We start from the raw sequence: 24041 nt of genomic DNA, 5'->3' as shown, positions 1-24041 counted from the left end.
GTTTTGAGGCTTTTTATTTTATTTTATTTTTTGAGGTAGTTAAGGTTAAGTGACTTGCCCAGGGTCATACAGCTAGTAAGTGTCAAGTGGCTGAGACTGGATTTGAACTCAGGTTCTCCTGACTCCAGGGCCTGTGCTGTATCTACTGCTACACCTAGCTGCCCCCAGGGCCTTTTGTTTTAAACCCAACCTATGATTTCATCAGTGAAGGGGAGTCCCTAGTGAGAAACTCTGTGCCAGTACACATCCATACCTTCTCTGCCTCTGGAGAGACTTCATGTTTCTTGGGGCATTGAGAGGTAATGGGACTTCACCAGTTAGTATCTACTCTACCACTGCCTCTCTGCTACTGATTTACTTGGTGTCTACCCCATTAGTGTGTGTAAATTCCTTAACAGCAAAGACTCTGGGGTTTGTTTGGTTTTTTTGCCTTTCCTTGTAACCCCAGTGCTTAGGGCTGTGCCTGGCACATAATAAGTGCTTGATAAATGTTGTATTGATGAATTGATTGCTTCTCCTAAATCAGTAGTGAAGGAGTTGTTACCCTTTTTGTTTAGATCAGCCCATTTAAAAAAATCTAATGTGCAAAACCCAAATATAAAATTGCACAGTTTGGTAATTCCTAGCTTAACAAAATGGGTTCACTTCCTTCTTTGAAGGAGTTGATCTCCTTTAAATAGCAAGTTCCTGTAGATTATTAAAAAATGATTTATTTGATTCCTAGTAAAAATTTGATTTACATCCAACTTTTCATAGCCTTTCTTTTGCATAAACCAAGGTTACACTATATTTCAGTTTTTCCCAGGAAAGGATTTGACCTTCATCTATTTAAAATTGTTGAAGGCGAATATAGATAATTTATTTCAAGTAGTATATTTATCACAGCATATATGTTGCCTGAGAAACGGGACTTTTGAAGGACATTTTCCTCACAAGATTGACTGATTGCATTCAGTTAATTTCGAGTGTATGACTTTTACAAACAAGGACAATTTCAGCCTCCTGAGATTCAGTTTGGAAGGAGGCCCAGATAGACTGGGCTGCATGGGCTAAGTGGTGAAGAGCAGATTTCACTGGGTGCAAATGTATGGTGCATATATAACATCAGCTGGACCCCCCACTGCTGTCCTAGGTTTTGTCTCCTCTTTCTTTTCTCCTCTTATTGACCCCCAATCTCATTTCCCACTCATTTCTCACCCCTACCTCCTACACTTTTCTGTTGGTAAAAATCAGATCCAAGATAAAAGTATACCTTATTGCTTCCTCCTCCTTTCAAAAGATGAAATTATTATTTAGACAAGTCAAGAAATTAGTAGATGTTCTGCTTTTGGCAGAGAGAGCGCTCCAGTGGATGGCCTGACAACCCTCCCCACAGCTGCTATCTCACACTTTTGTGCCAGCTAAATGTTGTTTTCTGAACTCCTTCTTCTTCTTTTCTTCCCCTCAGTGTGTTCTGTATTATACCCTGACAGCAGTATCTGTTCTGTTTCTGTCTCGATGATATTTTCCCAGCTACTCTGCCTTGCTTCCCTACTCTGGTTCCTGAGTTTTCTCACATGCCAATACCTTAATGTACCATTGTACATTGCCCAGTCCTGCCTTGCACCTGTTTTGTCAGCTTTTTTGCCCAGCGCTGTGCCTCTGCTCAAGCTGTTCCTTATATCTGTCTACCTCGTCTTGCCATCCTACCCGTTTTTCAAGGCCAGGTCAAAATGTCATCACTTCATTAAATACTCTCTTTCTCATATGCTTCTGACCACTGCTGGAGAAAGTCTCACAGCCACGCTTCCTGAATCCAATACAAATTTGTCACCTAATTTCACCTGGGACCTCCATGTAGCATGCAGTCCTTTTAGTCTTCCGTGATTGCCTTTCTATCCCGACCCCCATATCAGTTGTTCTAAACCTTTTCTTCTCTCCTTAATCTTCCTCTACTACTCCTTTCTCCTTGCTCTCAGCAGAGCACGTCTTCTACTTTCCCAAGAAAATAGAGGCCATGTGCCATGAGCTCCCTCTTCTCCCCCCCCCCATTCTCTCCTTCAATCACTCTCTGAAGATGGGATCTTTCTTGCCAAGGCTAGTACTTGTGCCCTTGGTCTCATTCTAGCTCTTCTAGGAGTTTAACCCTTTGATCAGTCTACTTTTCTCCCTCTTTATCTACTGCATCCTTTCCTGCTGCCTAAAAACCTGCCCAGGCATTCCTGATCCTTCCCCTGACCCTGTAGTTCTTCTCCTTCCAAGGCTTTAGAGTGAATGGCTCTCATTCTTGAAACTTCCTGGCAATTTTGGATTCATAATAAAATCAGCCAACCCAATGAAGCACTAGTTGAAACTGGTTTTGCTGGGGGAGGGGGGGAGGGATGGGATTTCTGCCACTTTTGTACTTGTTTCTAAAACTACCATCCTGTGTCTTTCCTCCTTTTTACAACCAAACTCTTAGAAAAATCCAGCTACTCTCCTTGATTCTACTTTCTCACATCCTGTTCATTTCTCAGTCTCTTGCAGTCTTGCTTCCAACTCCACCACTAAAATGGAGCTGCTTTCTCCAAGTTTACCAATGGTCTTTTATTTGTTAAATCTGAATGCCTTTTTCAATCTTTATATTTCTTGACTTGTTTGCAGCTTTTGATATAGTAGAACTAGCCCCCTCCTTCTGACTGTTCTCTCCTTCTGTAGCTCCAGCTCTTTCCTGGTTTTCTTCCTACCTATCTGACCACCCCTTTTCTAGTTCCTTTGCTGGATCATCTATGTCCTGCCCTCTAAGCACAGGTGCTCTCCAAGGCTCTGCCCTGGGCCTTCTTCTTGTTTTGGCTTGTCTGGTCCTCTCTCCACATTCTCTTGGTGATCTCAGCTCCTATGCATTTGTTTATCATCTCTATGCAGATGACCACCAAAATGCCTTTTGTATTTACAGCACACCCATTTCCAGATATACTGTCCCCATCCCTACCACCAATGAGCCTTCCCTTGTAATTTTTTTAAAGTTTACTTTTTTAAAATTCTGAACTTAAGTAATTAAATAAAATAGGCATTTCCGTGTGCATAGTAGAACATAAAAAGAGAATTTTATATCAAAATTTGAAAACGTTCGTTGGGTATAGTTTGCATTTTTAAAGGAATTTCAAGTCCTTTACTACGTGACACCCTCCCTCCTTTTCAGAGTTGCCTTTATATAACCTTTATATAATTTTACTTAGTGTGCTCTGTACTTCAGTCAGACTGGCCAATGTGCCGTTTCCCAAACTCAGCCTTCCATTTCCCACTTCCATAACTTTGTACAGGCTGTGCCCCCATGCATAAAATGTATTTTCCTCCTTCCACCACTTAGAATCCTTAGCTTCCTTCAAGGCTCAATTCAGTACCTCTTCCTTTGCGAAACCTTTCCTGATTCCCCCTACTTATTAGTGCTTTCTCCTTTCTAAAATTATCTTGCATCTATCTCGGGAAATGTTGTATCCTTACAGTGGTGGAGTGTAAGCTTCTTGAGGGGAGGGACTGTCTTCATTTTTTACTCTTCCTTATTATCCAAGTACCTAACACAGTGCCTTGCAAGTAGTAGATACTTAATAAATACTTGATGAATGGAGTTGAATTGTTGGATCCTCTCTGGACCATTTACAGAAAAGCCGGGCCAATCATGATTCACAGTGATTAGACCTGGGTAGGCCTGCTGATCTGTACCAGAGGTGCCTTGGGAGCATTCCTCTTCACCAGCTGAGAAAGGATCCATGTCAATGAGAGTCTTGGCCCCTTCTAAAGCATTCAGCTGAGCCAAGAGGAATCCAAGGCTTTGGGGGTGAATGGCTCTCATCCTTGAAACTCCCTGGCAACTTTAGGTTCCTGTCTCCCCTTTGTTGCCCTGTAAAGTCAGCCAGCCCAATAAAGCACCAGTTGAAGCTGATTTTGCTGGAGTTTTTCTGCCACTTTTGTTACTTGTTTAAAAAAAAAAGTTCTGATTGCATTTCTGACCTTATGCTCTTTGGCTCTTAGCAACCTGCGCAACCTAGAAACTTCCCAACAGTCATCTCTATTCTTCCTGTCCTTTTTGAAATGCTTACTTCATTCACAACTGCCCATGCAACAATTACTGTTCAAACAGGCACATTTTAATTTTTTTTCACTTTGTCATTTATTGTCAATTTGAATCAAGAAATAAAAATGAAAAAAATATTTTTGCCTCACTATACCCATTATGAAAAGAAGACTTTAAAGTGGAAAGTCTTCGTCTATATCCAGTTGATAAAAGTGTTGACCAGCTGGTAAAGGAAAGGGGCAGACCACTGTGACTGCCACTGAAGACCTCCCTTGACTCTTTGGGTTGTATATAGCTTTCCTATTTATCCTGTATATAGTTTGTATATATTTGTTTACATGTTGTCTCCTCCATTGGTTTGTGAGCTCCTTGAGGTAGGGATAGTCTTTGACTTCTTCTGTATCCCAGTGCTTAGCACAGTGCTTGACACATAGTAGGCACTGAGTAAATTTTTGGGGGGGGGCTAGGCAGTGGGGTTAAGTGACTTGCCCAGGGTAACACATCTAGTAAGTGTTATGTGTCTGAGGCCGTATTTGAACTCAGGTCCTCCTGAATCCAGGGCTGGTGCTCTATCTACTGCGCCACCTAGCTGCCCCAGCACTTAGTAAATATTGATTGATTTTTTTACAGATGAGAAAGCTGAGGTTCAGAGATGGGGAAATGAATCGTTCTTGGTTACATAATGAATTAGTGGCAGAGCTGCAGGTTTTCATGGATTGAAATCCATGTCTACACTACACCAGGCCAGAGAGTAGGGGAGTGATAAGAAGAAAGAGAAGTATTCTCCCAGGGAAATGTGCCATCTTAAATGTATCCCCCCCCCCCAATACGTAGCTTCACCAACAGTATATTAGTGTGCCTGCCTTTCCACATCCCCTTCATCCAACATTTCCTATTTTCATGTTTTACCATCTTTGCCACCAGATGCCTAGTGATTTGGGGCATTTTTTTTTCATTATGGTGCTTGACAGTTTGTATTTCGTCTTTTAGAAACTGTTCATCTTCTTTGACCTTTTATCTTTTTTGGGAATGACTCACAGTTTACAAATCTGTTTCAGTTCTCTATGAGTTTTGGATGTCCAACTACCAAAGCTCTGAAAAGACTTAGCTCCTAAGTAACTTTCCAGCATAGATCTGAAACTTAACCTCCTTATCTGCCTGTAACACTTGTGTAGAAGGTGGTGGAGGCTGGTACCCACAAGGAGTTTGGACTTTTGGGAGCCTTTGCGAGAGGAGACCACTCCTTGTTGTCTGATCTGAGCACCAGTGCCCTTCACAATTGACTGCCTTGTTGGTCCTTGTCCATGGGCATCGATTCCTGAGGGCTTGGCTATGTTGTGCTCTCCTTATGGGCTGTAGCTTTCTTTTCACCAAATTACAAAGGTTCTTGTGTTTTTCTTGGCAGCTGACAGCCAGCTAGCAGGCATTTATTGATGACCTAGTGAGTGAGTGGGTATCAGTTTGTGCAGTAGCATCAGATACCCACAAGGACAAGGGCTTTCCTGACCCCCACCTGCACCAGCCCTCCACTCCCCACGCTAGCTATAGGCCTTGAAACTCACTGCCGGAGAACCTAGTAAGGATCCTTTAAAAAAGGAGAGTATCTCACACAATATGGGGGAAGGAATATAGCTCCTCTTTAATACTTTTTTTGCCTTCTGACCAGAGTGGACGGATACGAATCATAGTTACTTTTGTTTAGGGTCCTTGTCTTATGTTTATTGGATCACAGATTAAGAGTTGAGGGCACCTTAGAGGCCAGCTAATGTCACCCTCTCCTCATTTGAGGGATGAGGAAACTCTGAGTTCTCTTTCTGAGCATTCTTGTGCCCAGATAAGCACACAGGGAGGCAGCGAGGTGCAGTAAGCAGCAGGAATCAAGACCCAACTTTGATCCCCCAGTCTTGCTTTTCTCGTTTACAAAGTAGGGACAAGAATACTAACCTATCCACTTGACTGGGATATGGTGAGAAAAACCCTTGGTAAATCTTAGAGTTTTATGTATCCATCTATGCACCTAATCTGTCTGTCTATCAGTCCATCTGTTTGTTTTCAAACTTATCTTTAGCAAGTAAAACCAGTAATCTAAATTGATAACAAACAGAAGTCAGAGAAAATCTACATAGGAGAATATATGCCAGAAATACGAAGGGAAGAAAGTCTCGCGTTGGGAGGAGGTAACTCAGCTCGACCAAGAGAGAGTCCCAGATTATTTAGAAAAGTGCCTTTACGGTAAGTAAAGGTTCCAAAATTGTTAGGAAAACTGGAGAAAGGAGCTTGGTTTTGCTTGTTTCATGAAGATTTCATGAAGATGCCAGTCTATTAGAATTAGTATTATGTCAGATTTCTCAAGTGCATTCAGGTTCACAAAGTCCTTTTTTCACAACTACTTTGTCACTTGTTACCAGGACTGCTGGGGCTCTGGCTAGAGTAAGTAAGCCCCTTGTTGCCATTTTAACCAGCTCAAATGGCAAGTTAAGCAGTGGGCTCTGCTCAAGTATAATTTTGAACTTGAGCAGATGGAAGAGAAGCATAGGAAAAGGCTTTTGCCAAGAAATGACGTTAGCTTCCTTTGTCTGACAAGGGAGAGGGAGATTCCAAATAGCTCAAGGCCTTGCTCCAGAAGGAGGCAGTCCCTGCCGCTAGAAATATTTCCTGAAGTTCTGGGGCTTCCTATGAATTCATCTGAGAGAGAGCAGGAAAGGAGATTCACTGTTTGCTATTTGCCTTCTCCATATCTCTGATTTCCTACCACATTGCTGGTAGGAAAGGAAGCCAGTTCCTTGAGCACGTGATCCTTTAGACTTTGGTCACATGGCTTTTCAGTGAAACCTAAAAGTTTACAAGCTAACGGTCCATATCTCTTCCCCTTCCCCTCCTCCTCCTAGTCCTGTCAGCCAAGACACTCCGGGCTGCTGCTGAGTACTTAACTTGCTCAAATATGGCAAGCACAGCAAGGCTTGCTGAATCAGTATTTATACATTAGAGATTTGGGAAAACCTAAAGAAGGCATTGTTGATTTCAAAAGAAGAAACGTCTGCTCCCTAGGGTTCTTTATCTTCTCTCTTGCCTCTTTCATCTTATCCTTCCCTCTGGGAGATGCAGTTAGAGGCAGACGCCTACAAGCCAAGTTCCTTGACTGGGATGTGCTGCCCAAAAAGGCTGAAATAGTTTGTATTCTTCAACTCGGCCATCTCCAGTGCATTTTGCTGCACCTGTTTTTTGGTAGTTTTGCTTTGTGTTAAGGATGCTGCAGCAATCAGAATCTTCTCTTAGGTGAGTTTACGAGATTTTGGTGGACAAATGAACAGTTTTTATGATTTTTTTTTCCACTTAAGTCTTCTGAACAAGAGGCTGGGGCCGTTTCTTTCTCTTCCAAGTGACAGACTTGCTTCAGGTTTTATTACTTGTGGGTAAATGGGACAATGATAACCTTTCCCTTAACTATTTTGATAGAAAATTTGATTTTTCGGTGTAATTAAATAGAATTAGAAAGGAAATCTTGGGCTGGGTATATGAAAATTTCATTGGTGCAAATTGATGAAACCATCATTCCACCTGAGAAATTTTATCTAATTGGATACCAGATGTTTAAATTACATATTTATACACACACACACACACACACACACACACACACTCCAGGGGAAAAATAGATGATTCAAGCTTGTAGTTAGCTAGGTTTAAAAGAATAGGTTTGAGGATAATTACTATTTTTGAGAAAGGAAAAAGTCAGTAGTAGCTGCTTATTCCTCGAGTAGTTATGCTATTTAAGCTTTTAAATATTAGTTCTTCTCTATTGCCATATAAAATATGAACTCTTTAAAGGCCTCTCTTTGTAATGCAGGGTGGGGACCTGCTAACATAGTAGGCACCTAATAAATGCTTATAAATACATATTGACTAACTGAATATAAAGCCTTTCACAACTTGGCCCCCAACAGTGGGATATTTGGGTAAAAGAATGTGGACGTTTTAGTCACTTTTTGGATACACCAAATTTACAGCTCTAACAACAGTGTATCGTTGTGCCTGTTTTTCTACAGACGCTCCAGAAATGTCTATTTACATCTTTGTAGTATGAAGTGAAATCCCAAAGTTATTTTGATTTTCATTTATTGTTAGTGATTTGGAGTAGTTTTTTTTCATGTCGTTAATTGTAATTCTTCTTTTGAGAACTCTTTGTTCTTATCGTTTGACCATTTATCCATCGGTCTTTCCCCTTATTTCAGGAAAAAAATCAAGAAAAATTTTGTTCCTAGATTCTAAAGACTTTCAGTCAGTTTCAAGATAATACAGGTGATATAAAACGGAAGATCTTAGTCAAAATTTATCTTAAAAGACTAGATACATAGAATCACGCTCACTGAAACATTGAGATGGGAGACATAAAGTAAAAAGTGATTCTTAGTGGAAATGGCAATACATCATTGCTTTTTCCCCCCATCATTGCTTTTTACTAAACATAGCCAAGACCTCACTTAACCCCTTTTTAAATTTAATTTTCTTTTTTATTATGAATTTAATAGCCAACAAACAACCTTTGACTATACTAAAAATAAGATTGCATATAACTATGAACTTGTTTTATATACAGTTTGTTTTTTAACAAAAGGATTAAGTTTAACATGATAGTAATAAAATTTCCATTTGTGTTCCTTCAGAATATCTTTTTCTTTTCTTCTGTATACTTTAAAAAGTAATCTTTATTAATAGCTTTTTCTATAACCTACACTCCCTATTATATCCTGTTCCCTCTTCCAGAGAGCCATCCTTTATAAGAAAAACTTAGCAGAACTAACCAACATATTAAAAAAGCCTGACCTATGCAGTGTTCCACATCTGTAATCATCAACATCTTCTCATGTATCTTCTTTGGGGCCAAGTTTGGTCGGTATAATCTTGCAGCATTTAGTTTCAGTTGTTTTGTTATTGTTGTTCTTTCCCCTTAGATTGTCATAGTCATTTTCTATTTTATTTTTTCACAGTCTACTAATTTCACTTTGCATCAATTCATACAGTTCTTCCTATACTTTTCTGTATTCCTCACTTCTCGTAGCACTTGTGTATATTTTAAAAAGTATTTTTATCAGTACTTCTTTCTGCATTTCTTTCATCAGTACCAACCAACACACTGCTTTTAACCTGTTCTTCTCATTTGTAGGTACTTTATTTTGCCTCAAGGCCCAGGTTAGACCCAAAATCCTAGTTCTAGGATTTAGTTCTAGAGAATTGGTCCTCAGGAAACTAGTACAAGCATGAGCTTTATTACCATGCAGTACAGCAAGCAGGCAAAAACTACAATGCACACACGTACTATATGGTAACACAGAGATTTGGCCACAAAAAGCCAGGGTCATTTACATGAGGCAGATGGTGGGAGTACATGCTTAGAGTGGGACCAAAGCAAGGAAGTTTTGTACTTTTAGTATGGGCTTGATTGAGAATAAGTAGTTGATGTCAGATACAGGAAGGATCATTCCTAATCTGACCCAGATGTGGTAGGGAGATTACTCAGGTCACTTATTGATATTATATTTGGGTGGATGAGTTTCCTAATTGGGACCAGAAATTGGATGAGTATTCAGATTGGCAATTGGATAAATGGGTGTATTGGTAAATGAGTGTCAGCGTGCAACCGCTATAGTGGCTGGTAACCTCCTCTAATCAAGAGCTTCAGTCAGGGTCAGAATGAGTCAAGACAATGGAAAAGTACAGGCTTGTCTGTCATAGTATGTAGTTTGTGGTCATTAGGACCACTTAGCCTAAGTGACTTTATATTGGAGTCTTGTTACTTATACTAAAACATGAAACAATGTATGTTTTTTTAAATCACAATTATCACACTGGGCAAACCTAATACCGCTTAACTTTCTTTATAGTAATAAAAATAATAATTAAGTCATGTTTTTATGTATTGAACCTATATTTTATCCCTTTTAGAATCTTTCATTTTTCTGTATTTTGCAGTGGCTTTGTATCCTTTTTTAAAGTGCAGTGTCTGAAATTATTTGAGTCAGGACCTGAATACGCATCATCATCCTCATTGTGTGGTCCACTATCATTGAGTGTTTTTTCTTCTTTTTTTGTAGTTGCAGCCGACTTCGTCAAATTCAAAGCATCCTGACCCAAAGCAGCAAGTCTCAGCCTGATGGCATTCTATGCATTTTAGGTTAGTACTTCTAAGATTAAATCAAAAAGCAAAAGGGGTGGAAGCATCTTCGTTTTTTTTCTGTTTGTTAGAAAGTATGTTGCTGTGTGTGAGATGGTAGGTTAAAGTGTTCTCTCTATCCCTTTTGCTCTCTGACTCTCCCAAGAATCTGAGAGGAGTTTAAAGTGATCTGGTGACTCAATTCCATTTTAATTAAAGCACCTACTATGTATAAGATATTATACAAAACACAAAACAAGATAGTGCCTGCTGTCAAGGAGCCTACTTTATGTAGGGAAGTCAACATTATCTACCTATCTATCTAAATATAGATGTGTATATGTATTGTTGTTATTATATGTATGTATGTGTATGCATACATACATACACATATACACACACATATAAGGAAAATAGAAAGTGATTTGGGCAAGGAGACTGCATAATAACTTGGGGATGTATAGAATTCAGGGAAGGTTTCAGAGGAAGTGGCAGCATCAGAGTTGTGCCTTATTTTGAAAGAAGATAAGGACTCTGAGAGGTGGAGATGAGCAAGGAATACATTTAGAGACATGGATGTCTGAGATGGAATGCCAAATTCAAAGAACACATGTCTATCTTACATGGAATGTGTACATGTAAAATGGAGTAATGAGAAATAAGACTGGAAAAGTAAATTGGAACTCTGTTGTGGAGACATCAAACTTGTCAGGCTGAGGAGTTGATATTTTAGCCTTAAAACAATGGGGAACCATTGAGGACTTTTGAGCAAGTGAATGAAGTGACCTTAATTATTTGTGTATACATATATGTGTGTATATGTATATGTATGTATGTTTATATACATATATAATTAAGTGTGCCTTAATTATTTAAGCAGCAGTGTGGAAGCTAGATTACAAAGAAGAGAAACCTAGAGATTGGCCAATAGTTGAGGCAAGAGGCAATGAGGGCATGAACTGAGGGCAGTGGCCGTGTGCGTGAAGACAAAGGGATGAGTTGAACAGATATTATGGAGTTAAAGTGTTCAGGACTTGAAAATTGAGTGGAGTCGGAGGAAGCCAAGGGTGATTCCCAGGTTATAAACCTGGATTTCAGGGACCATATGGGGTCTTAGTAAGAAAAGAAGTTCAGGGAAGGGGTAAGTTTAGAGGATAAGATGATGAGTTTGGTTTTGTACTTGTCAAGTTCTAGACACTCAGCAATGGGAGTTGGAGATGCTTAGCAGGCAGATAAGGTGGCAGTGCAAAACTGGTGTTTAGGGAAAAAAATTAGTCTGTGTACATGATAATGTATAGGCTGTGTAGAGATAATACTAGGCTAGAAGACATCTGTGTAGAAATAATAATTTAACCCAAGGGAGTGGATTAGGCCCCCAAGGTAGAGAGTGTGGAGAAGGGAGAGAAGAAGTCCTGGGATGGAGGCTTGGCATATACCCAAGCCCAGGGGATAAGGGATAGACAGTAATTTAGCAAAATGAGGTGTGGGAGAACCAGGAAAGAACAGTGTCACAGAAACCGAAGGAGGAGAGATTATTAAGCAGGAGTGGGAAGTAAGCAAGAATGTTAAAAGCAGCAGAGATGTTGAGTAGGATGAAGACTGGTAGTGAAATATTTCTCCCATTTTCAAATGAAAGACTCACATTCAGTAGTTTAATGTCTGTACTCCTTTAAAAACTCCCAAATAAATAATTTTAGGAGTCTAGAAGTGAGTTAATATGTTGACCAGGTTTTTGTTCAGCATTGGTTGAAAACTCAGCTTATAATTGCTTTTGAAATTTTGCACATAATGTTTTTGACTAGTGATTCAGGGGGAAAGTTTTTTTTTTTACTTTTTTGTTCTAATCTAACCAGGAAACATTTGTCTGGATTAGTATTTCCCCTTTTCCCCCCTTCCTACCCCACCAAACACAGACAGACAGATAGAAAGACAGACAGACACACACACACACAAATATAGAGCCAACATCCACGTTGTGTGTATGATTTCTTGTAAGACTTGATACAGCCTCACAGTAATGATCAGAGAGTGTCATATAGATTGAATCAACTGTGGGAAGAGTAATAGGAAGCAGAGTTGAAAAGTATAGACAGGAGCCTTGGCCTTGAGTTAAGGTGTATCAGGTTTATTAAAGACTTCCTATCAGGTTTATTAAAGACTTCCATAATATCACAAGTGCTTAAAACCACATGAAGGCATTATATAGTTTATTTGGACAGCATGGGAAAAGAAGGGAAAGTGCAGTTCAGGAAAAGGGATTTTTCCATTGGATAATTACTCTACTGTTTGAAGATGCTATATGAAGTATGGTCACTTGAAAACTCTGTCTTTGTCTTATTTCTTCCTTCACCCAAAGTATTGAAGTATATGGAGAAAGAGAAAAGATAGATTGTGCATTCTTAATATAAAAATGTGATGTTACCCCAAAGCAGTTCTTCTTTGTCTTTGTTTTACAATGACTGTGATCAACTTGACACTCCTTTCTCCGGTCCTGAAGGTTTAACTATTGTTGGGAAGCTGGTTGGGTTATTTAGGGCTTCCTTTTGGAAAGTACCTATTATCTATATTGGTGGTTTGTTCATTTCAGGCATTTGAAATGGAAATAAATGGCTAATTATATAGCTGTCCATATGTTTTATGTACCAAGTAAATGGTGCTTATTAATCACAAATTTTATAACTTAGTTCTATGTTCTAACTGATGTGTATTTCCCCAGTTGTATGTGCGTCAAGTAGTGTGATTTATTTCATTTCTAGGGAGTTAGTGTTTCTTGCTGTAAATTATAGAGAAATTCGCTCATCCTCAGAGAAAATGTTGGTGTCTTTCCTCCTGATTGACTTTTAAAATGTAAGTTCTCTTTATAAATTCAGCAGTGAAAGATTTTAGTTGGTAGCGGCACTTAGCTAAAAGTGCATTTGGAGGAGTTTTTGCTTGTATTCTCTCTAGATTGTTATTCTTTCCTTCTGTCTCCTTTTTCCCCAGAAGGCATTGCAAGTTGGTTTACAAAGTCATGGATTTGTTTGTAATGCAGAGCCATCTGTGTCCATTGCAGTGTTATAATTGCAGGAGTATAAAGATGAACATGGACTGAATTAATGATGTGTGATTTGAATAGGAATGAAGCTCTACACACTCAGTGTTCATGGCCAGAGGATAGAACTGTGCTAATTCACTTGCTGATAGTACCTTCCATCTTTTCTCTCTCCTCTTGATTTCATACTTTCTTCCCTCTCCCATTGTTTCCTCACATTTGTCTTCTACCTCTGAAAACCAATGACACTGTCCTATTCAGTTAGCACCATCTGGTTGCTTGTCTTCAAAAGTCATTCTTCCCAGGGAGACAGTAGCAGTAGCTCCATGAAACTTATGTAGGCAGGATAAATCATGGAAGCATGTTTAAATGCTTGTGTAACCATCAAACAATACCAATCTATGTCTGGGGAGCTGGGGGAAGCCAAGTGCTGGTTCTGGCAATGAGAAGGGAAGAGCTGGATCGTTTCCCGTTAAGTCAGTGTAAGAGCTGCACCTATGGCTTGTGCTAAGTGGAAGTCAAACAGATCTTGCTTCATGACCTTTTCTGTTTCTTCAGGTTTAGGGAAGACAAAGAAAAGCATGTAAATGGACAATGGAAGTATTGAGTTTCCAATCACTCCTTGTGTTTCTAAAACAAAAATTCATGAAACCAGCTGACCTGAGGAACAGTTGTGGGGCCACAGCTATTTCATGGAAGGCCATTTTCAGCATCCTTACATTAGGCTGTTTTTCCATGTGTTCCAGCCTCTATCATAGGCTGAACAATAATTGTTTGGTGTTGTGTGGCTTTGAGTCTCTGAAGAATGTTAATTGAAATCACCCAAGATTGTCAATTGTCAATTGCCTCCTGAACTACCAACTCTTTGGCAAGGTCATCCATGACAGCTTGGGAGAAGGACTCATGATTATGATCTGTATCATTACTCCTACCCAGAAGATTGTAGATGGTGCTTCTCACAGGTTGTTTGCTGTTGTTTGTCCTTTGTTCTGGAAGACAACCATGGCAACAAGAAGGTGACTTGCAAGTGAATTGGATTTAAGTGAGGGAGGGCTGTGCAGAATCACCAGCCTCACTTTCTCCTCCAGAGCCATCTGGGTCCAATGGCAAGATATAGATCAGGACAATTGGGAATGGCCCTGAATGCAGTGGGAGACCTTGGCCAAGGTCTTTAACACATCTCAGTTTGACTGAGGCAACAGCCGTTCAATGATTAAGGCTAGGTAAGAAATAAGACAAAGAATTGGCTCTTACCTAGTTAAAAAAAATCAGTCTGGGAGGGGAAGATCCTTAGGGTTTGCCAAAATAGAAACAATTGTTTTTACATTTATTCTGAGCCAATCAGGGCCTAAATAATGACTACTAAGTGGGCTTGGGCTGGGAGTTATTGTTGGCCAATCAGTGAGAGCCAGAGTGAATTAATTGAGTTTAAGGCATGGTCCTTAAGAAAGAAATCTAGCCTGTAAACCCCAAGATATCTTGTGAGTTTTAAGAGATTAAAATTTACATTCCTTGGGGCAGAGCACCTGCTAGTAAGGGTATGATACTCTGTGTGGGCAGAGGGAGAGGAAGGAGGAAAGGAAAAAGAAGAGGAAAGGAGGAAAGGAAAAAGGAGGGAAGGGAGTAGCTTTATTGTCCAACTGGAACTGGCCAGTCAGGTCCCTAGGGAGGCAGCTCATACTACTCACAGGTTGTTTGTCTTTTGCTTTCGAAGAGGACCATGACATCAGGAAGGTGATGCCATAACTTGCAAGTGAATTGGATTTAAGTGAGGCAGGACTGTACAAAGTCACCAGCCTCACGTTCTCCTCCAGAGCCATCTGGGTCCAGTGGCCAGATATAAATCAGGATGACTGGAGATGGCCCCACAGTTGGTGCCTCTGGCAAGTTATGGTATGACGGGTGTGGTGCTGCCCAAAACATCATCTCTGTTTCCACTGGTGCTACCAAGGTTATGGACAAGATCATCCCTAAGCTGAATGTAAAGCTCAGTAGGTATGGTCCTCTGTGTTCCTATACTCAGTATACATACTGTGGATCTGACCCACCAAATATGATGTCAAGAAAATGGTGAAGCAAGTATCCAAGAGTCCCACAAAGGCATCTTGGGCTACACAGAGGACCAGATTGCGTCTCATGCTTTTATCAGTGATAGCCACTCTTCTGCCTTGGATGCTGATGTTGGTATTGTTCTCAATGACCATTTTTGTCAAGTTCTGAGGTTGGGTTTGAACTCAGGTCCTTCTGACTCCAGGGCCAATGTTCTATTCACTGTACCACCTAGCTGCCCTATAAACTGCTTCTTTTTGGATGATTGCATTATTATTTTTTTGTCTTTGATGTGGGAGCTCTGGATTTTTGCTATGACATTCCTGGGATTTTCCCTTGGGAGTTTCTTTCAGTTTGCTTTGCCCTCTGATTCTAATAGAGCTGAGTAGTTTTCATTTATGATTTCTTGAAATGTATTGTCCATGTTTTTTTTTTAATTTTTTGAAGAAGTACAATGATTCTTAAATTATCCCTCCTTGCCCTGGTTTCCCGATAAGTTGTATTTTATATCAGTTATCTTATAGTTTCTTTTTTTCCCCTGATCTTTTGAGTTTATTCTAATGTTTCTTGCAGTTTCATGGACCATTGATATATGTTTGGTCTATTCTGGTTTTCAGGGATACCATTTCTTCAGTAAAAGTTTACTATTTTCTCTTTTAAACTACTTATTCTCCTTCCAGTTCTTTTTTTTCTTTCATTTTAATTTTATTTTTTCTCAAAAATTTTTAACATTCATTTTTAAAAATTTTGAATTATAAATTCTCTTCCTCCCTTTCTTCCTTTCCCCCTCCTTGAGGAGGCAAGTAATTTGATATAGATTTTACATGTATAGTCATGCAAAACATTTCCATCTTAGCTCCGTTTCTTTCCTTAGGAGCTTTTATTTCTTCTTTTTTCTCTTCATTTATCCTAGATATTCATGTAGTCCTTATGGCAAATGCGTTTTTCCCTTGAATCTCTGCTTGAAATTATCATAGAATCAGATTTGTAATAATTTTTATGCTAGTGAGTGTTGTTTTTCAAATTTACTCATCTCTTCAACTGTAGTTCCTGAATTGGAACATAGTGCTAGGCTCTGCCTCCTGCGAAACTTAGGGTGGGATGGTCAATTCTGTGTGGTTTGTAGTTACATGCTCTGTATCATAGTCATTAGTTATTGTTGTTTTGTTTAATCATTTTTGGAAAATATGCTTTATGGTAGTCTATTTTTAAAAAATTTGTCAATTTTAAAAACAGTGTTGAAATCAAGATTCTGGGGGAAAATAATATTCATAAATATTAAAAATACTTAGCCAGGATAAAAGTTAAACTAATATATTTAGATTTTTAAAAAATCAAGTGAAAATGGATGAGGACTGTATTAGGGAACCTGATAAAAGTAATTTGTGTGAAAAAGACTTTAATTGCATAGAAGTTCATAATGAACTTGTGTAAACTTGGAATTGTAGAGTTGGAATGGATTTCAGAGGTCATCTTGTTTGATCCATACCTGAAAAGGAATCCCTGCTATGTGGTCATCCTGATTCTGCTTGGAAATCCCCAATGTTGGGGAAATCACTACCTCCCTTTTTAGGGCAAGTCTTGCCACTTCTTTGAAGACTTGACTACAAAGAAATGGTTCTTTATATTGATATGGAACTTACACATATTGCCTTTAGGTTCTGCCTTTTACACCCAGTCAGGATGAGTCAGATCCCTCTTTTTTTTTTTAATTTTCTTAATTTATTTTGATTTATCAACAATCACTTCCAAATGCTTTTGAGTTGAAAATTTTTCTCCCCCTTCCTCCCCCCCACCCTCCCCAAGATGGCGCACAATCCGATATAGGCTTTACATTTACATACCCATGTATACCTAAATTCTACGTTCTATTCTGGATGCCCTATTTGAAGAATATCAGTAACTTGGGGTTACTGTATCAGTATCTAGAAGAGGGTGACCAAGATGAAGAGGAATCTGAAAACTATTTCCTTTAAGGAATAGATGGAAAAACTGATGTGATTTATCCTAGTGAAGAGAAGATTAAGGGGAGGCAAGATCTATCTTCAGAGAGATGAAGACTGTCATGTAGAAAAGGAAAGAACCTTGCTCTTTGATGCTCCATGGTAGAGATATTAAACTCACTTTCTGCAAAGGGTCTGCAAAACTCCACACAAAGTATTAGACCAGATTAAAATGTAATTGGGAAGTTTATGTTTAACAAAATAAATAAAAAATTTATACAACCTAGATAATGTTAATTTGTTATTTTCTAAGTCACTATGCTGCCCACAGACATCCTTTTTCATTTGAATTTGATGCCACTTCTCCAGAGGGCAGAACTAGGACGAACATGTAGAAATTACTAAGAAGCAGATTGCATGGTCACAGATTGGGAAGTCTTTATATCAGACTTGATGTGTAAAGGTAGCATACTTGACTAGTCGTCATTTTGCTTCTAATTGAACAGTTTGTGATTTTCTTTTTATTGTCGAAAACCTCTAATGTCTGTCTTAGAAAAATTAGAATATTCTTCCTTTTAGAAGTCCAGACCAATGATTTTCTTGATGTTCATCTTTTAAATGATTCAAAGTTAGTCATTGGAGCAGGTCAATAATGGATTGGGCGCTGACTCATAGAACGATGAATTCTTCATTATTTAAATATTTAAGTGGCATGTGGTTGACCTTTATCAAAGATGTTATAGTTATGTTTTCTGTATTGGGCTGGGTCTTCAGGGTCTGTGACAGGACTCTTTAGTTTAAACTGGGAATTACAGAATCATCAGTCTGTAACTCAAATTTATATCCTTGCTGCAAAGCCTAGCATGGCCTTAGAGTAATACTCCAGATCCAGAACCATTCTGCCCTGCATGAATTTATGAATTTATTCCTTTTAAAAAATGATACATTTCAAATTGAATAAACATTCAGAACTATGTCTATTGTAAAATATATGATATTTAAAATCTGTCAGAATATTAACTGGATAGTATCCAAATATTACAAAGGACTTGTTTATGATAGAATATAAAATTAACTTAAGTTGGTTTCATTCACATAGGTGGTTTGTTTGGTAGGCAGTTCCTTAACACTTTATAGCAAACCATACAACTTTAAATGATTAAAGAGAGAATTCTCATTAAATTGTCAGATAGTTTCTCCATTAATCAGAATGCTTTTTTTTGGTTTTGTTTTGGTGAGGCAAATGCGGTTAAGTGATTTGCTTGGAGTCACACAGTGTTATGTCCACCTAGCTGCCACCATTGATCAAAATGTTAAACCGTCAATGAAGTTAAGAAATGTTATGACCTTAGCTTTGTAGTTCTTTTGACAAAGGTGTGTGTTTGTGGACGTTATCATTATTATTATTATTATTATTATTATTTTACTTTTTACGCAGTTGGGGTTAAGTGACTTGCCCAGGGTCACACAGCTAGTAAGTATCAAGTGTTTGGTCTGAGGCGGAATTTGAACTCAGATCCTCCTGACTTCAGGGCTGGTGCTCTATCCACTATGCCACCTAGCTCCCCCCTGTGGAGATTATTTTGAGCAAAGATAATAGTTGGAGGGACAGAGGAAAGTAATGGGAGGAAAAAGGAAAAGGAGAAGAGAAGGGACCTCATCTCATAATTGAAGAGCGATGAGTATATTAAAGCCTGAAAGCCAGTAATATTCTGATGTTGCTTCCTGGAATCTGAGATACTACGACCTTGGCTCAGGGAGATAATCTGTGAGACAAAGATGTCTCAGACCAAAGGCCAAGCAGTTCTAGGACCAGATGGTATCTTCTGAATTCATTTAGATCCTTTTTCCTCTAGATAGCATCAAGCCATTTTGGACCATTGAACCTCTTAGGCATTTGTGAAAACCTCCAGAGAGGCACTGTCTGTAATTACCGGCAGAGAATACTTCCTCAGAAGGCAGCATAGTATGATGAGTAGAGCTCTGGAGTTGGAACCAAGGGTACCTGGGTTCGAATCCTGCCTGAAACATCTGCCAGCTGTATGACACGAGGCAAATCACTTAACCTCTCTTGGCCTTAACTCCTCATCTGTAAGATATGGGGGTTGGACAAGATGGTTTCTAAAATCAAATCAGCAAGCATTTAATAACTCCCTACTATGTGTAGGGCACTTTGCTAAGCTAATAAAAAAAACAAAAAATAGCCCCTGCCTTCAGGGAGCTCACAGCGTAAGGGGAAAACAATATGAAAACAACTATGTACGAACAAAAATATGCAGGATAAACTGGAGGTAATCAACAGAGAGAAGGCACTAGCATGAAGGGGGTTCACCAAAGGCTTCTTGTAGAAGGTGGGATTAAAATCTGGAACTCGAAGGAAGTTTTATAACTTCCTTTTTTTTATAACTTTGTTTTGTAACTACTCTGGGCTCAATTTCCTAATCCATAAAATGTGGCAACTATACTAGATGATTTCTGCAGACTCTTACTCTAAATCAATGCTCCTTTAAATCCTTTGATCCTCAGGAAAAGCTTTTTCTTATTTCCTTTTGTTGCAGAGAGAGATTGTTGATATTCCATAGGTTTCGTGCAGAACTGCCTAGATGTTCTTTTTTTTAAATTCACTTTTATTTTTTTCCATGCCTAGATGTTGTGAATAGGTTATTTCATACACTTGAGCCACAGTCCTTAGGCAATCATCTGTTTCAAAAATATGTATAGTATGTGTACAGTATATGTATAAATGACATACCTTCTAAATTATAATTTTAGCTTCTCTGCTGATATAAAGACCTCCATTTTTTAAAAGCAGAAGTACTAGTTTAGACTCATTTGGGTGATTTGTCTTAACACAGCTACCTTTTCTGTTTCTTTTCCAAAGGGAAAAAAAAATTAATTCTAAGTTCTTTTCATAATTTCAGTTTTGATCAGTTTATAACCAAGTTTATAAATGATCAAATTTATAATGTCATTAAGTTTATAAAAGGAAAAATATAAAATCAGATACCTACAGTGGTTCATAACTTGTGACTTCTTGGTTCTAGCAGATCCTGGTTTCCTTTAAAATTCAGCTCAAATGCCACATTCTACATAAAGCCATTCCTGATTTTCCTGGCCACTGATGCCCTTCCACCCAAAACTTACCTTGTATTTCTTCTGCATTTATTGTGTGTATATACTCATATGTATATATTGTCTTCTCTATTTTAGGGTAAGGTCTTTGAGGGCAGGACTGTTTCACTTTTGCTTTTGTAACGCAGTGCCTAATAAATACTTATTAACTGATCATTTGATTGACATGATATGATAGTTATTTCTAAATATTTTTGAGAAAATGCCTTGTATGTTATTCTTTTTGATGTATGTAGACATTCCCCAAGACTTTGTCCTGGCCCCTCTTTCTTTATACTCTCTCTTTTTGGAGATATCATCAGCTTCTGTGGGTTTAAGAATAAACTTTGCAGATGGCTCCCAAATCGATATATCTAGCCCTAATCCTTCTTTTGAACTCCACTCAAAAAATCAGCCATCTGTTGGATATCTTCTCTTGGATGTCTTTCAGAGCCTCAAACTCAAAATATCCCTCAGAGAATTCATTTTGTAGATCATTTCCATGGTTACCATGGGAAGTCATCCCTAGGTTAGAGAAGAAAATGTCAGCAGATTCTGGACATGCCAAGAATGTTATTTATGTTGATGCAAACTTTTTTGGCTCTTGTTAGACTTTGTGTATTCTAGGGGGATTTGACAAAAATGCTTTCTGAGATCCTTGTATCCCAGAGGCAGCTCTTGGGGTTTTCATGTGTCTGTAGATAGGGTTTTTTTTTTTTCTGGTTTAAGGAGTGTCTTGAGCTCTCTTCTGAGCTACTGTATAATCTTGTAGTCTTAGGCAAAAGAATTAGGTCACAGGATTACTTTGTTAGGAAAGTTCAGGCAAGAACACATTAGCTGGAAGGAAACACAAAGCAATTAAGCCTATTTTTAAACTTGTCTTTAAGAGGACAGACTCAGGCTGTGGATCTGTTATCTGGCAATGTGTCTGAGAAACAACAGGTCTCTTCCCAGTCAATAAGATATACAGGCATCAGAGCCCCAAGTAGAAATCCTTTCCCTTGGGGCAAAAACAGTTTTGGGGAAGGGTGACAATTTTGAGAACAGTCTAGTTATGGTGTAGTCATGCTGAGATAGGGTGGGAGGGGAGGTAGGACAGAGCTGCAGCCCCAGGGGGGTTGTGGGTAGAAAAAGGAGGCCATTAGAGAGGGGCACCACAATATGGAACTCTGGGAATGGTACTTTGGAGCAGGTTGAGAGAGTAGGATTTGGGGGTATAGGCCAGAAGAGAATCAGAAGGCACAGTCTGGCCATTCTCTGGACGGTCCTGGGGAGGAAGTGCAACACCCCCTGTGACAAAGCTCAGATTGCCCCCACTCTGTGTTCTGGCTAGCATTTCAGTACGTGTGTCTCATTAAGAAGCCACATGTCATTTGTGGTTCTTTGAAAATTTTATCAAAATACTTGAGATTCTCAAGACAGAGCCATAACACTTAATTATTGGGAACCCGTTAGGGGGACGGATAAGAGAGCATCTGAGGCTGTCTAAATTCTACATATTTGCACTTCTTCTGTATACATGTTATCTAGTTATGCAAGTATGTTATCTAGGCTAACATAATGTTTTAGTCTTAGCTGGGGATGGTAAGCTAATTGCATTCATGCAGAAAGCTCATGAACAAGTCAATTAAAAATCTACTCAGTAGCTGACCCTGTTCTAACAGGGCTTCCTTTGCTTTGCGTTTACTTGGGAACCAGACACCCTGTTTACTGTTATGGAATGTGTAGTCACTTCACTACTCTTCAGACAAAACTGGACAAACAGGCCATCGTAAATGACTTTCAGCTACCCTTTTATACATACAAATGGAAAGATTGATGAATTAAGATCAAATTATAAGGCTACCCCTCCTGGTCAAAGTATTTTTCCTGTTCTTGAGAGTGCCAACATTGCAGACCCTACAGTGCATGTTAGGAATGTGAGTAGTGAAGTTAATAAACACCCAGGGTCAGAGTAGCCTTATTTGTCAGTGAATACAAGACTTAATGAAATACTTTAGCATGCAAAATTTCTTGAATTATGGAATATTCCAGTTTTTCAGTTGATCATAACTTCCTTAAACTCTTGTTGCTGATCTGTTTCTCCAGATAGAATGACAGTAGCTGCCCCTCCAATCCTCTTCCCACTGTGGCATTTGATATTTGGATATCATAGGCTATGGAGTTTATTGACTGAACAGAACAGAATCTTTTCTTATCCTTTTACCAGGCTAAATCCAGTTAGCTTGTTATGTTCTGACCCTCACTTTTGCCTTCCTCTTCAACCATACCTCACTCTTCCACAGTATCCTGGCTCTTCCAGCCTTGGATAATCTCATTTGGACCCTTGACTCTTCACCGTGTTATCCCAGTGATCCCATCCTGTGTAGAAACTATGTGTACCTTTCTTTGCTATTCTCCCAGATCCTGTTTCATTTGTATGGTCCTCTTGTGAGCTATAAAGGCACTCTAGCCCAGGCCTTGTCTAGAGCCTACTTTTGTTCCTGCCTTTGGCCTTAAGCTGAGGCAGACCATCTCTGAGAGCTGACTTGGAGCTCCCACACTGTTCATCTGAAGTAGTAAAGATGGTGGTGCTGGGCTCCCACGTCCTTTCTTATGGCCCTTCTCTTTTCTTTGGACTTCTTTGGCCTTCTTGCCAAGTCATCTCTGTCTGTGGCTACAGTTCTTCTTCCGACCCTTTCTCTTTCCCCCTCATTCATCCCTACAATGTGCTACCTTATTCCAGTTACTCATAGTCTTAGCTTTTCACTCTTCCACCCATACTCACAAACCAAGGACTTTGTGTTCATGGCTCTGAGGAAGTGGGTTTGTGACTCTTTTAGGCCATGGTGGTGAGTAAACAAATATTATATGAGTCAGGGCTCAAACTGGGCTAGTGGGGTTGAGAGAAATGGTGAAATAATTGCTGGAAGCAGTAATCATGGGCCAATCTTCTTGGCATCCTTCCTTGCTTTAGGCCTTATTGCTTAATCTCATTAGTCTTACCTTGATGAATCTTTGGAGCTCTTCTTTTCTTTGTTGGTCCCACAATCCCCAGAGTCCTTCCTAGAGAAAACCCTTTACAACTCACACAGATCTTTCCTTCCTTCCCTTATAGGAATTGACAGCAGATATAATGAAGGCTGCAGGGAGCTGGCCAATTACCTTCTGTTTGGTTTGTACAACCAGAGTGTCAGTGACGCAGAGAGACCAGGGTTTTCTGAAGAAGTCCTTGATGGTAAGTCTGTAATAGTTTCTTTTTGTTTATGAAGAAAGAGATATTTTTATTTCTATAAAACTTTTTATTTTCATAGTCTATTTCTTAGATCATTAAAAAACACCCAACCTTGAATCACAGATTCTTTCTACTTTTTTTTCCCCAAAATTAATGGTGGTCATGTTCCTATTTGCTGCTGCTGCTACATGCATTATACTCCACTTTCTGTCCCCTGTTCACATGCTGGATGGTACTGAGAATGGCCACAATATACTCTTGGGAAATAAACGAACTTTATGGAAAAAGTAAACATCAGTTAGTGGTTCCAAATCCCCTTAATGGGGTCCTGGCTTCTTTTTAATTATGAACCACCTCTTCACTCCTGTGGGTGTTTACCTCCTACCAGTGTGGGCAATGAGACCTGTTGGGAGAGAATGTTCTCTCAGGCTGACTTGTGAGTCTGCATGGTGGCTGCTTTCCTTCGTAAGCTTGGCTTCCCACTTGTGCTCATAAGATAACTCTGCAAG

The 24041-nt window shown here is 39.2% G+C and overlaps 1 protein-coding gene across 1 annotated transcript in view; it reads left to right on the top strand.

Annotated features, from left to right (window-relative positions):
- Positions 1-24041, top strand: part of DNAAF9 (dynein axonemal assembly factor 9) — a 173456-nt gene that overhangs the window by 10729 nt on the left and 138686 nt on the right. The window contains 2 exon segments of the mRNA XM_021005399.2: positions 10126-10205; positions 23416-23535. Of these exon segments, the coding sequence (XP_020861058.1) occupies positions 10126-10205; positions 23416-23535 (200 nt within the window).

The sequence above is a fragment of the Phascolarctos cinereus genome, unplaced genomic scaffold, assembly GCF_003287225.1.
Source record: "Phascolarctos cinereus isolate Bilbo 61053 unplaced genomic scaffold, phaCin_HiC Scaffold_9;HRSCAF=440, whole genome shotgun sequence".
NCBI classification, from domain to species: domain Eukaryota; kingdom Metazoa; phylum Chordata; class Mammalia; order Diprotodontia; family Phascolarctidae; genus Phascolarctos; species Phascolarctos cinereus.
The sequence above is the reverse complement of the archived record's forward strand: the minus strand, read 5'-3'. Positions and strand labels throughout refer to the sequence as shown.